General features: G+C 40.2%; 2 protein-coding genes across 2 annotated transcripts; both read left to right on the top strand.

Annotated features, from left to right (window-relative positions):
• The first annotated feature begins 1,005 nt into the window (after positions 1-1,005).
• On the top strand, positions 1,006-4,526 carry LOC126376372 (odorant receptor 22c-like). The gene is made up of 5 exons (XM_050023697.1): positions 1,006-1,087; positions 1,445-1,640; positions 2,498-2,715; positions 3,097-3,292; positions 4,019-4,526. Exons 1-5 carry the CDS (start codon positions 1,021-1,023, stop codon positions 4,524-4,526), a joined length of 1,185 nt encoding a protein of 394 aa, XP_049879654.1. The 5' UTR covers positions 1,006-1,020.
• Positions 4,527-10,257: 5,731 nt separating this feature from the next.
• Positions 10,258-14,017, top strand: LOC126376371 (uncharacterized). The gene is made up of 5 exons (XM_050023696.1): positions 10,258-10,375; positions 10,969-11,164; positions 12,010-12,227; positions 12,607-12,802; positions 13,516-14,017. Exons 1-5 carry the CDS (start codon positions 10,258-10,260, stop codon positions 14,015-14,017), a joined length of 1,230 nt encoding a protein of 409 aa, XP_049879653.1.
• Positions 14,018-14,489: the final 472 nt, after the last annotated feature.

Raw genomic sequence — 14,489 nt, 5'->3', positions numbered from 1 at the left:
TACTGTAGATTCAAAACTTCAATGGGGTCCACATATTGTATCACTAGCGGGCAAGCTAAGTTCAGCAGCATATGCCGTCAGAAGAATCCGACAACTCACAGATGTACCCACTGCTAGACTTGTCTACTTCAGCTACTTCCACAGCATAATGTCTTACGGTATTTTGCTGTGGGGTCGAGCCGCTGATGGAGAAACTATTTTCATCATTCAAAAAAGAGCAGTTCTCGCTATTTATAATCTGCGTCGTCGGGACTCTTTAAGGGAGTGTTTAAAGAAATAAATATACTGACGGTTGCAAGTCAATATATTTATGAAAACATTATGTATGTACGTAAAAATGTATCTCTCCTTCCGAGAAACTGTGAATGGCAATACAAGAAATAAAAGTAAAATTACTATTCAAAATTCTAGATTAAGTAAATAAAATTCATCTTTTTTTGGGGTTATGTTTACGTTTTTACAATAAAATACCAGATAATATTTTAAATTTGTCAGAAAATTAATTTAAAGCTCATGTGAAGCTTACTTTATGTAAAAAAGCTTATTATAAGATTAATGACTACCTAAATGATAAAAATGTCTGGAAGTGAATGTGTTCCTCTAGTTATTAAATAACTTGTAATGTATATCCTCATTGGTTTTTAAAAGATGTGTTGCTGTTGCAGTTTCTTGTCATTTCTTCTCCTCAGCCATAACACCTTGCGAAATGACGTAAATTCAAAAATGTTATATTGACCTTCAACAAGTTTATCCATGATAATTACGTTGAATAAATGATTCTGATCTGATTCTGCTCCAATGTAAAATGGAGCAAGTAAAATGGACCATTGGGCGAAGTTCCAGTCAACATTGAAGCTCTATCAATGTTATGGTAGGTGCCTTATCTACTGTAACAGTTGCTTCTAGCTTTGTTTTCTGACCTTGAAAATTCTTTAACCAGATAACACCATCAACCTGTAACCGTACAAGATGTGGGAGAACATCAGAAGGTTCGGTCTGCAGTACTGCGATCTGCCGAACATGTTGTGGAACGTGTCCGCCATGCTACGGGCGGTTGCCTTGAATATAGACCCTAGGGATAAGAGACGTAAGTATCGGGTAGATGCTTAAAATAATGACGATACATAGAAAACACTCAATTTTTAGTTATAGACATACAAACTCAAATGCACACAACACCTAAGAGCCACGTTCTTGTCGGTGTAGCATTCTCCATGCTACTTTTTTAAGGAAAAGTAGGGCAGAGGTTTCCCGCTTGCCCTTCGCCCCTCAATACTCTGTCTGACGCGAGTGTGATGGCGCCCAGAGTAGCATCATCCCAAGAATTGTCCCAGTGGAGGGCAGAGAAGATGACCGGAAGGAACCGTGGAGTCGCAGCGAGTTGTAGGGCGTCTTCTCTATCTCCTTTTTGATTATTTAGTTCAACTCCTCTTTCCTTCCAAAGCCGTGAGCTTCCTGTCGTACGTGTGGCTGGTGATGATGTCGGCGAGCTACTACTACGTGTACCTGGTGTCGATGGTGTGGTTCGTGTTCTGGCGCTGCCGGCAGACTGGCGAGCTCCTGGCTGCCATCATCGTCTTCTCACTCGGAACCAGCAGCGAGATTAGCATGACGAAGCTCCTCTGTGCCTTTATTTTTCGGTGAGTTCTTACTTTATTTTCTAAAATCAATGGGGAAATATAGGATAGAGGTTTATCCATCGCAAAATCATACTAAGTATCTACGCCTCAACCACCTTTTTGTTAGACCAATGGAGAATCATTCATCATCAATTTAAGAGCCACGCTCTTGTCGGTGTAGCATTTTCCATTCCAGTCTATCAAAGGCCAATTCCTCAGAATCATTATGATAACTTAATTCACTAATTTAAGAGCCACGCTCTTGTCGGTGTAGCATTCTCCACACTACTTCATAATCCAGGAAAAATAGGGCAGTGGTTTCTCTCTTGCTTTCCGCCCCGCAGTACTCTATTTGACGCGAGTGTAATAGTGCCCAGAGTAGCATCATCTAAATCCAATTCCACCAATTGCTATGGTCCATACCCTTTCCGGTTGATTGAGGAGAGGCTTGTGCTCGGCAGTAATTTATATAGGCTGTTGTTGTATTTGTTCTGTGTAAAATGTATGCTATTGATATAAGGTGACATGTCAGTCAGTCGATTGTCATTATCGTTTGCAAATTGGCTGAGGCAAGCCAAGACCGGCGGGTTCAAATCCCATCCGTGTCAGATAATTCCGATTTCATTCTCTCTTAGAAATAATACGAGTCGTCATCTCCTTAGCATTATTCCGTTTTCCCAGAGTCCGTTTACCTATAGAAGCGACTGCCTGTCTGATCATCGAACACGCGATGGGAAACCCAGCCCAATTCAGGTTAGGTCACATCTTCCGAAACGCATTTATCGGGAATATGGGTGATAGAAATAATACGAGTAAGGTATGTTATCTTAGATAGTTTTGGTTAACCCAAATAAAATAACGTCTATTACATCCTGCAGTAAACAGCTGAGGAATATAATAGCAGAGTATCTCGCTTGCGATGCCTTAGTGGAGCCCGGCTCACGCTTCGCCACAAATCTGAACACAACTCTGAGAGCGGTCAAGAAGCGAGCCATAATAGTGTGGAACGTCATCGTGTGGAACGGCATTATATATGTGGTGAAACCGCTATTGATGCCTGGCAGGCACTTCCCGGAAGACGGATTTGTGTTATGGGGTAAGTGAAAACTGTGAAGTTGGCTAATTCATTACAACGGGCACATATCCTCAAATAAACGAGGATCCTTGAAGGGATATTGCACTAGTTCAGAAAGAAGCAAAGATGCCGGACAAGTGGGACACGCTGAGAATAAGGTTGAAAATTCAAGACAACAGGCTGAGGCTAGGTGAAAATTTGTCAGTAGGCTCTGCACAACAATCGCGCGCGCGAATTATTACATCGAGAGTTTTTGGTCAAAGCCCTCGATATAAATCGCGCCGCGCGCAGTAATTGAAACAGTCCTTAAACAATAGCTCGATAAAGTTCCAATTCACTAAACTTTAAATAAGTATTTTAATGCGATAGGGTTTTAAACTGTAACTCAGAATTATTTTAAAGGCCTAGAACCAATGACGTCGTCTCCTCTCTACGAAGTGGCGTTCACAGTGACCGCAATAGGTGTCTACGTCACTTGTTATCCTGCTGCTAACGTGACGTCTCTGTTCATCATCATCGCGGGGTACACTGAAGCTCAAATGCTTGCCTGGAGTGAGGAGTTGAAGCAGCTATGGGATGACGCTTTAGCTCATTGCAGGTGGGTTCACTTTTTCGATGAAACTCAAACATCTTTATTCATTGGGTAACATAGTTACACTTTTATTTTATGTCTCAATAGCCTCAAACTACTGCAGCTTTTTACAACCTGTAGGTGTAGTCGAGGAAAAGTAGCTGCAAGAAAAACGTTGGCATAGAGCCCTTACCGTACTTTAAAAAAAAATATCAATACAAATTCAGTGAATTGAATGCCTAAAATTGGTTCCCAGGCGGTTATTCCCGTGCATTTCTATTTTCCAAATAGTAATTGATTATACGGATTCCATCCCTATTTGGTGAAACATCACGAGTTAAATCCATCCACTCCATTATGTCTACGGACATCGCATCGGCGGTCATTTCATGCTTGTTTTGGATATCTCACCAATCCGCACTAAACGTTTCGCCTTTTCCTTTTTGATGCGAACAGCGAAGGATTGGAACTGCCTGCTGTAGTCTGATTTTCGTTATAATCTGGTGTGATACAAAGCTGATAAAATGTGGGTAATTAGTTCATCTTCCGATGGATGTACCTCTGACTACTAATATAAATAATTGGGTTTTAGTCATGAGCTTATGCTGTAAGTATTAGCATAATATAAGATACTTGTTCCCTTTCCATATTGGGCTAGTTAGAGGTGCATTAATCGCAAGATGAACTCATGCTTCACCGAGCTTATACTGTATTAAATTTAAATATTTCTAAATAAATGTATGATATTTTCAGAGAAAACTCGTCAATAGAAGACGGACGGACACAAAAGGAAACAGATAAAAAACTGAACGAATACATCACAACTCGTCTCATACAAGTCCTGGAAGGCCATACAAAGATGATAAACCTGCTGCATCAAGTAGAAGACGTCTTCAGACTCCCCATTGCTATAGAGTTCATGCTTCTTATAACCGGGCTCATTGCAGAGTTACTAGGGGGCTTAGAAAATACCTACATAGAGTTACCATTCGCGTTAATGTTAGTAGGTACTGACTGTTTTACAGGTCAGAGAATAAGAGATGCTAGTATGGCGTTTGAGCATGCGGTATACGACTCTAAGTGGGAGAACTTTGACCCGGCTAATAGGAAGATTATAATGTTGATGTTGCAAAATTCCCAGAAGATAATGAAGTTGTCCGCTGGCGGGATCGCGACTTTGAGTTTGGAATGTCTAATGGCCGTGTTGAGAATGACTTATTCGGCTTATACCACTTTGAGAACCACTATGCATTCAACATAAATAGCTTTTACACTGCTGGGCAAAACCTCGCCTCAATCAACCGAACAGGGTACCGAGCATACTTCACCACGCTGCTTCAATTTTTTTTGATGTGAAACTGTACGTAAATATTTTACTGAAAGTACAAAATTCCCTTGCAAAGTAAATTAAAAACATTGGACTTGGGTAATTTATTTTTTAGCTAGGCTAACTTTGAAATGCTAGCTGTCAGTTTTGAGCATACCTGGTTTTCTCATACCATGGTCAAATCAGCACTATTAGGTAGCTAAGTAGTCATGTAAAACTATTGAAATTGTAAGAATTAACAATAAAGACATTGATGCCATTAATCAACTTTATTAATTTATCTGAATGAATTAATGTACTTAACTCACCAGTATGTCAGGACACTTGGTACAATCTCCTATTATGAACACTCCTCAATTATTACTTCAAAAATAATAGAATCACCGTATTGGACAAATAAAAAATAAACATTCAACTTAGTAAAGCAACACGCCACACGCCTGGTCTGGTCTTAGAGGTACCTTCATAAGAACTCGACTCGTGCATTCGTATTCAATTCCTTGCTTTCCACAATACTAGAAGCAATTTGACATTCGTTGAAATTGCGCACTCTTAAATAAGTGTTGCTTTTTAGGTGCTTCTTTATGGCTTTTTTAGACCCCCTCGCAACCCGTGTTCGCGCTCTCATAGTACTTGAAAGTCTGGAATAATTCGTGCGAGTTCGTACGTATACGCACGAACCGAGTTCTTAAGTATACACCGAGTGCGTAAGAAAACGCATCCAAAGTGCAACCAGATTAATAATATGAAGATAGCGTTAAACTTAAACAATACTGAGTTGGTCTTTCAGCAGCTTTTTTTCTTCAATCAGCGTTAAATTTAACAAAACAATTACAGTATTTCAATTCAACAATAGAAAATTATGGCAGAAATACAATTGATGGTTTTATTGCTAAGCAGTAATTTCTTTCAGGCAAACGAAGGTTGAAAATAATTGATATACACTGAAAACGGGACGGTAAAAGTACCTATATACAATATGAAAAGAAAAACGCATTTCTCTTATAAACTGGGTGTTTTACTTTTTGTATTGATACATACATACATAAACTGACGTCCGCAATCCCTAATGCGGTAACGAGTAATCTGACAACTTGCATCCACTTGTGAAGTCCTAAAATGGATATGATGTACCGGACTGCTGTAGGGGACCAGGTCATCGGTCTTAATCATACATCACGTTAGAAACACAATTCCTGGGCTTGCGTTACGCACGTACGGGAAGACAAGTTGAACGTGTTCTATGTATTTTTTCCCTGAGCAGCGTAGAAGCACGTAAAGCCGGGCAAACCGCGGTGCGCCCGGTGGGTTGTAAAACCACTAGATTTGCCGCACAACGAAACAACGGAGCTGGCGTGCCACGCGGGGTGCAAGGTCATTTCGCTCCTGTCACTCATGCTTCCACAGCACGTGCCGGCGGCACATCCTTCCCGCATAAGCCGGCGGCACGTGCCGCTCGGCGTTGTGTAGGAGCCGTAACATACAAAAGATATAACTTACTGTTGCTGTAGTATGGAGGAGATGGTATCGCTGGTATCGCTGTGTGACTTGCCCAGGGCTATTTCTTTCTTCTTGTACTCGTTCTGCCAGTTCTTCAACTGGAATAATAGTTTTTTAAAGTTATATTTGTTGTATGACTTTTTAATGTGTATAAAAGTTATAAGTGACAAATAAACTATATTGATTTTCTAGAACAGTTAGAATTCGTTATTTTTTTAATTTTAACATTTACTTAAAAAAAAATAGAAACTTAAAACACTTTCAAATTAATTAACTTATACGGAAATTCAGCCGAAACTTAGACTGCGACCAGAGATTCATTTTCAATTTACAATTTCCTTTGGCGGCTCAATAATAACCCTGACACCAGGGTTGATGAGGGTTGTTCCATTATAACCCACACGATAGGACTATAAGGCAACCATGTAGGTTGTTTATATTACCTACCTCATACGTCTTATCCTTTGCGTGTTTCTTGAGTACTTGTATCTGATCAGCAAACTGCTCGTGTGAACGTTTGTACCGCTCCAGCTCCGCCAGTAGGGCGCGCTCCGCGGGAGTGGCGGAGGAAGACGCGCGGAGGGCGCGGATTTCTGCTGAACACCGGCATGGGACTGTAAAACATTTATTTTTATTATAATATACTACTACGATGACTAAAAAATCTTCGCCCTATTATGTAGGGAAGTTTGATTTATAAGTTTTTGACAAGCTAAAAGAAGGCTGCTAAGTACATTATTGTACGATTATATCTATACTAATGAAAGTTCTACCAGCTAACAAATTTTGAAAGCGAAAAAGAAAACGGCGCCTTGTAAAAATCTTGGAATCAAAGTTGATATTATTTTTGTGAGGTAAACTTGCTTTACAAGTCAGTCGATTACATAAGATTACTAAATCTTTTAAGGGGCAATGTATACGTTTTTACAATAAGATTCCCATTGACATTCAGAATTTGCCTTTCAACTGTTTTAAGACAGTAGTTAAACAAAAACTTTACAAAAAAGGTTATTATAAACTTAGTGATTATTTAGAAGATATGAATGCATGGGATTAACTGTCTGAGAACTGATAGCTAAATTGAACTGGCAGCTAAATTACTCAATTGTATACCAATGTTTTATGTTTATTTTTTTAAAGAACGTCTAGGGCCCTGTACCGAGGTTTTTCTTGCAGCTTCTTTTCCCCGGCTATACAGGTTGTGAGAAGCTGCAGTAGTTTTAGGCGGATGAGACGTTCGTTATGTAAAAATTGAATAAAGATGTTACCTACTGAATAAAGATATTTTTGAATTTGAATTTGATTAATAATTAATAATAATTTATTATATAATAATTTATTATAGATTACGAACTACCAACCTTAGCAACCCTGGTGTCAGAGTTGATATTGAGCAGCCATAGGTCCCTGACATGACCCAGGTGGGTTAAAAACTTCGTACTTATTTACACCTTAGTAACCGGGCATAACGTTACCGCCAAAACTCGGCATCTTACTTTCGAACATTCCGGTGAACACCATGTAATGTCTTAATCAAATTATGTGTTAATGACGGCCTCCTTGGTCGTTCCAAGTTTTGTTCTTTTTTAAATATATTGTCATATTCGTTAAGTTCTGTTTTTTTTTTAATTTTAGTGCCAGTTTTTTGGTTCTAATAAATGAGCTTACAATGTTTTGGATTTCTTGATATTTTTCACTGTATGCACTCTCAACATTATGGATCACAAACTGATTTCCTCGTCAGTCATTGGCCAATAACCCGACAGAATTAAGTTGACAGCTCACGTGAAACGGTATGCACATCAGCGAGATGCTTATTTTATTCGCCCGGGATTTTATTCATTTTAAAATTAACAGTTGTCAATCATCCGTCCCTTTCCTTTTCGACGGATAAGAAAATGATGGGTAAAATTAGGAGGTGTCTGCAGGAATCGGGGCCATTGTTATAATGTTATGTGGCAAGAGTGATTTTATAAAAGGTCCCGTTTTTACTTTCAGAAATGGAACCCTAAGAAAGCTTATTTTAATTCTACTTTTCAGCAATTACGAGTAAGGTTTCCCCGCAAAGCAATCAAGATTGACAATTTCAACGATTATAATTACATGGTATGGTGGTAAAATGACAGAAAACATTTAGGTTCGCCTTAAGGAAACATTTGTTACGATACTTCCTATGTATTATATTGTTATTAAACTGCCAATCACCTTTGGTTAATAATTAAAAAACTCACTAGCTCTTTCATTTGAGTGCACTTGGGTAAACAAATTGTAGTTTTCGTGCTCTTCCTAGCGTTATCCCGTTTTCACAGAGTCCGTTTACCTATCCTGAAGATTTGACAAGTCCAGTTTTTTATGGAAGCGACTGCCTGACCAAGTGTACGAAGCTCACTTCATGCTCGTGTTGACGAAGGGCGGAGGGTCCCTTCAAGACGTAGCTATGTACGGTCAGGAGTATTAATATGTATACACTTTAATACCATGTCACACTAAGTTTTTTGACAAATTACACCGTAAGTGTTATTAAATGTTAAATATGATAGTGCGACAGAGTTCTAAAGTGTTCTCTTCCTTCTCGGTCCAACAGATGTAGGTAAGTATTTTTTTCATCCATTTTTTTATGTGGCTTATTTATTTATTTATTTGCTGTCACATGGCATGGCTTGTTTATATGTTATTGTAGGTTTGCCTCAGATGGCACTGAGGGCATTGAGAGCTGAGGTCTGACAGGATTATTCCTATTGGGCCGATAGCGATAAGTGCTAAATGAGGGAAATCTTCGACGGTTTCATCGGGGTCACGCGAGGTTTGTATCGGGGTCCTGAAGTCTTTGTTGTCGCGAGCTGATTGTCCCCCTCTATGGCTACAGTAATCGAGTCGTCAAAATCATATTAAGTCCTTCCTGGGCCATCTCACGGTATTACAAAGATCTATCAATATTTTGTCCGTTGTAAGTTTATCAATATTTTTTTTTTATAAACGGACAGACTATAAAAAATGTTTTTTCATGCAAACTAGGAGATTAAGCTATCATTTAGCCGATCTAAGACAGCTATTTTTTATTTCATTTTACTTTTTTCTGTGCTCCAAATAACTTGGAATATTGGGTAAGTATAAAGTAGATACAAAATAACATATAAGTAATACATCAATGAGTTGATAGTAACAATGTTCCATTGGCTCTGACTTTTAAGTAATAGTTGCCTTTGACTTTAGTTGCAAACAGCTTTTTTATAAAAACTTTACCTAGCTTGTTGGGATTTAAGTTTACAGGTACTTTTGCTTAATATTGGCCCCGATTCCTGCAGACACCGCCTAATTTTATTTTAAGTTATATCCGTCATTTTCATATCCGTCGAAAAGGAAAGGGACGGATGATTCACAGCTCTTAATTTTAGGAAGAATGAGTAAATGAATGAATAACCCGGGCGAATCAAAAAGGTACGTCGCTGGTATGGAATCCGTTTGACGTGCTGTCTACTTAACAGTGTCGGGTTATTGACTGATGTAAAATTTTTAGACGGTTGGTTTAGATTTGTGCTTAAAATTGACGTGTGTTCCATAAATTTTATGCTTGTCGATTACCCGTCCCTTTCCTTTTCGGCGGATAAGAAAATGACAGACATAACTTAAAATAAAATTAGATGGTATTTACAGGAATTAGCACCATTGTAACAAATAACATAAGCTCACGACTATATCCCAATGGCGTAGTCAGAGGTACATCCATTTCAAGATGTACTAAGTATCCATACCTCACCGAGCTTCTATAAGTCCAACGTGACAAATAGTGAGCCGTATCGCAGTGTATAATGGTCGGCAAGACGGTGTTAGAAAAACCTGCACTTAAGATAAATTAATAAGTCATTGGTGCAAATCCGTTTGACCCGCGCGGCATCTCGATGGAGAAGCAAACCAGTGTACCACAGTGATTTAAGTTTCAACAGGTACTTTGGCATTATCTTATACCTATCGAAAAATATATTTTTCACATTTTATTTTTGTGATTGGAGTAAATTAGTAAATACGAGTAAGTAAAATGGACCAATTGAAGCTCTATCCATGTTATGGTAGGTGCCTTATCTACTGTAACAGTTGCTTCTGGCTTTGTTTTTTGATCTTAAAAATTATTTAACCAGATAACACCATCAACCCGTAACCGTCCAAGATGTGGGAGAACATCAGAAGGTTCGGCCAGCAGTACTACGACCTGCCAACCATGTTGTGGAACGTGTCCACCATGCTACGGGCGGTTGCCTTGAATATAGACCCTAGGGACAAGAGACGTAAGTATCGGGTAGATGATTAAAATAATGACGATACGCAGAAAACACTCACTTTTTAGTTATAGACTTACAAACTCAAATGCACACAACACCTAAGAGCCACGTTCTTGTCGGTGTAGCATTCTCCATGCTACTTTTTTAAGGAAAAGTAGGGCAGTGGTTTCCCTCTTGCCCTCCGCCCCACAGTACTCTGTCTGACGCGAGTGTGATGGCGCCCAGAAAAGCATCATCTAATTCCCCCTGACTAGTCTGCCCCTGCCCCTGAATAGTACTGACAGTTACTGCTGCCCTCTGTCAGGTTCCAGGTTACAGTCCCTGTGACGCGCCCCTTCCGTCCTGCATTGCCGTACTGATGGCTCCCATCTCCGCCTCTGCAACGAGGTCTTCACCCGTATCTCTACTCAGCCACCATCTCATCCGGCCTACTGAAGTAAGAGGCGTCCACCTCTGCGGCAAGGACGCGCTGAGCAAGGATTGTCCCAGTGAAGGGCGGAGAAGATGACCGGAAGGAACCGTGGAGTCGCAGCGAGTTGTAGAGCGTCTTCTCTATCTCCTTTTTGATTATTTAGTTCAACTCCTCTTTTCTTCCAAAGCCGTGAGCTTCCTGTTGTACGTGTGTCTGGTGATGATGGCAGCGATCTACTACTACGTGTACCTGGTGTCGATGGTGTGGTTCGTGTTTTGGCGCTGCCGGCAGACTGGCGAGCTCCTGGTTGCCGTCATCGTCTTCTCACTCGGAGCCAGCACCGAGATTAGCATGACGAAGCTCCTCTGTGCCTTTATTTTTCGGTGAGTTCTTACTTTATTTTCTAAAATCAATGGGGAAATATAGGATAGTCAGAGGTATATCATTAGACCATACTAAGTACCTACGCCTCACCCAGCTTTTTGTTAGACCAATGGAGAATCATCATGACTAATTCACTAATTTAAGAGCCACGCTCTTTTCGGTAAAGCATTCTCCATACTACTTCATGCTCCATGCTACTTTTTAGAAAAAATAGAGCAGTGGTTTCCCTCTTGCCTTCCGCCCCGTAGTACTCTATTTGACGCGAGTGTGATAGTGCCCAGAGTAGCATCATCTAAATCCAATTCCACCAAATGCTATGGTCCATACCCTTTCCGGTTGATTGACGAGAGGCCTGTGCCCAGCAATAATTTATATAGGTTGTTGATGTACCTGTATTTGTATTTTCTGTATAAAATTTATGCCATTGATATAAGGTGACATGTAAATCCCATATATTTTTATCATTGTCACTGTCGATTGTCATTATCGTTTGCAAATTGGGTTAGGCAAGACAAGAGCTGCGGGTTCAAATTCCGTCCGTGTCAGATATTTCCGATTTCAGTCTCTCTTAGAAATAATACGAGTCGTCATTTCCCTATCATTATCCCGTTTTCCCAGGGTAAGTTTACCTAACCTGAAGATCTGACAGGTCCGGGTTTTTATAGAAGCGACTGCCTGTCGGACCTTCGAACCCGCAATGGGAAACGCAGCACAATTCAGGTTAGGTCACATCTTCCAAAACGCATTAATCGGGAATATGGTTGACAGAAATAATACAAGTAAGTATGTTATCTTATATAGTTATGGTTAACCCAAATAAAATAGCGTCTATTACATCCTGCAGTAAACAGCTGAGGAGTATAATAGCAGAGTATCTCGCCTGCGACGCCTTAGTGGAGCCCGGCACACGCTTCGCCGCAAATCTGAATACAATTCTGAGAGCGGTGAAGAAGCGAGCCATAATAGTGTGGAACGTCATCGTGTGGAACGGCATTATATATGTGGTGAAACCGCTGTTGAAGCCTGGCAGGCACTTCCCGGAAGACGGATTTGTGTTATGGGGTAAGTATCAAAATTGTGATGTTGGCTAATGTATCACAACTCCTCAAATAAACGAGGATCCTTGACGGGATTTTGTAGTAAGTAGTTCAGAAAGTAGCAAAGATGTCGGACAAGTGGGACACGCTGAGAATAAGGTTGAAAATTTAAGACAACAGGCTGAGGCTAGGTGAAAATTTGTCAGTAGGCTCTGCACAGCAATCGCGCGCGCGAATTACATCGAGAGCTATTGGTCAAAGCCCTCGATACGAGTATAAATCGCGTCGCGCGCAGTAATTGAAACAGTCCTGAAATCATAGCCCGATAAAGTTCTAATTCACTAAACTTTAAATAAGTATTTTAATGCGATAGGGTTTTAAACTGTAACACAATTCTTCTAAAGGCCTAGAACCAATGATGTCGTCTCCTCTCTACGAAGTGGCGTTCACACTGAACGCAATAAGCATCTACGTCACTTGTTATCCTGCTGCTAACGTGACGTCACTGTTCATCATCATCACGGGGTACACTGAAGCTCAAATGCTTGCCTGGAGTGAGGAGTTGAAGCAGCTATGGGATGACGCTTTAGCTCATTGCAGGTGGGTTCAGTTTTTTCAGTCGGACCGATGAAACTCAAACATCTTTATTCATTGTGTAACATAGTTACAATTTTATTTTATATCCAATCGCCTCGAACTACTGCAGCTTCTCACAACCTGTATAACAAAACTAAAAGTAAAACGTTGGCCTAGAGCCCTAGACGTTCTTTAAAAAAATGTTCAATAATACTTCAGTGAATTGAATGACTGATATTGGTTCCCAGGCGGTTATTCCCATGCATTTCTATCTTTCAAATAGTCATTAACTATACCGATTCCATCCCTAATTCGTGAACCTTCACGAGTTAATTCCATCCAATCCATTCCATTTACGGAAAACTACGCATCGGCGGACATTTCATCCTTCTGTTTTGGATATACCACCAATCCGCACTAAACGTTTCGCCTCTTCCTTTTTTATGCAATTAGCGAAGGATTGGAACTGCTTGCTTTAGCCTGATTTTCGTTATAATCTGGTCTAACAAAATGCTCATAAGGTGTGGATACTTAGTTCAACTTGCGATAAATGTACCTCTGACTACTAATGTAAATAATTGGGTTATAGTCATGAGCTTATGTAATAAGTATTAGCAAAATATTGGGCTAGTTAGTGCATTAATCAGAAGATGAACTCATGCTTCACCGAGCTTATACTTACTAAACTATTAAATAAATTTAACATTTTTAAATAAGTACATGTATAATATTTTCAGAGAAAACTCGTCAATAGAAGACGGACAAACACAAAAGGAAACAGATAAAAAACTGAACGAATACATCACAACTCGTCTCATACAAGTCCTGGACGGTCATACAAAGATGATAAACCTGCTGCGTCAAGTAGAAGAAGTGTTCAGAGTCCCCGTTGCTATAGAGTTCTTGCTTCTTATAATCGGGCTCATTGCAGAGTTACTAGGGGGCTTAGAAAATACCTATATAGAGTTGCCATTCGCGTTAATATTAGTAGGTACTGACTGTTTTTCAGGTCAAAGAATAAGGGATGCCAATATGGCGTTTGAGCACGCGGTATACGACTCTAAGTGGGAGAACTTTGACCCGGCTAACAGGAAGATTATAATGTTGATGTTGCAAAATTCTCAGAAGATTATGAAGTTGTCCGCCGGCGGCATCGCGACTTTGAGTTTGGAATGTCTTATGGCCGTGTTGAGATTGACTTATTCGGCTTATGCCACCTTGAGAACCACTATGCATTAAACATAAATATACACTTTTTGCTGGAAAAAACCTTGCCTCAATCAATCGAACAGGATACCGCGCATACTTTACCACGCTGTTCCATTTTTTTTTTACTTGATTTATTGTAGATTTGCCGCAGATGGCATTAACTACTTGGTCGGACAAATGGGGAGCGCTGAAGGCTCTCATCCGGTACAACGTTTACGACAACTGAGGGTGCCCAATTGGGCGCGAAGCACGGCTGAGGGCGTCGTCTGAGAGGAAAAATATGAAAGATTGATTCGACCTTAGTGTGTCGATAGCGATAAGCGCTGATTGAGGGAAATCGTCGACCACGCCGGCGGGGTCGGCTTCGGGGTCCTGAATTGTTTGGTGTCGCGAGCTGATTGGCTGCCTCTATGGTTAGAGTAATCGGATCGTCGGGGTCGTAGATTACGCTACTTCAATGCAGGTTGTTGGTTATGTAGGGTTTTAGTGACAGTACCAAATA

This window comes from Pectinophora gossypiella, chromosome 20, assembly GCF_024362695.1.
Source record: "Pectinophora gossypiella chromosome 20, ilPecGoss1.1, whole genome shotgun sequence".
NCBI lineage: Eukaryota > Metazoa > Arthropoda > Insecta > Lepidoptera > Gelechiidae > Pectinophora > Pectinophora gossypiella.
Note: the sequence above shows the minus strand (reverse complement) of the source record. Positions and strands in the feature narration are given on the sequence as shown.

Excerpts from the sequence above, each read along its gene's own strand:
- LOC126376372 (XM_050023697.1), top strand. The coding sequence starts at position 1,021 with ATGTTGTGGAACGTGTCCGCCATGCTACGGGCGGTTGCCTTGAATATA. Across the intron at positions 1,088-1,444 it reads AGACCCTAGGGATAAGAGAC|CCGTGAGCTTCCTGTCGTAC; the intron begins GTAAGTATCGGG and ends TTCCTTCCAAAG. Across the intron at positions 3,293-4,018 it reads GACGCTTTAGCTCATTGCAG|AGAAAACTCGTCAATAGAAG; the intron begins GTGGGTTCACTT and ends TGATATTTTCAG.
- LOC126376371 (XM_050023696.1), top strand. The coding sequence starts at position 10,258 with ATGTGGGAGAACATCAGAAGGTTCGGCCAGCAGTACTACGACCTGCCA. Across the intron at positions 11,165-12,009 it reads CTCTGTGCCTTTATTTTTCG|TAAACAGCTGAGGAGTATAA; the intron begins GTGAGTTCTTAC and ends TACATCCTGCAG. Across the intron at positions 12,803-13,515 it reads GACGCTTTAGCTCATTGCAG|AGAAAACTCGTCAATAGAAG; the intron begins GTGGGTTCAGTT and ends TAATATTTTCAG.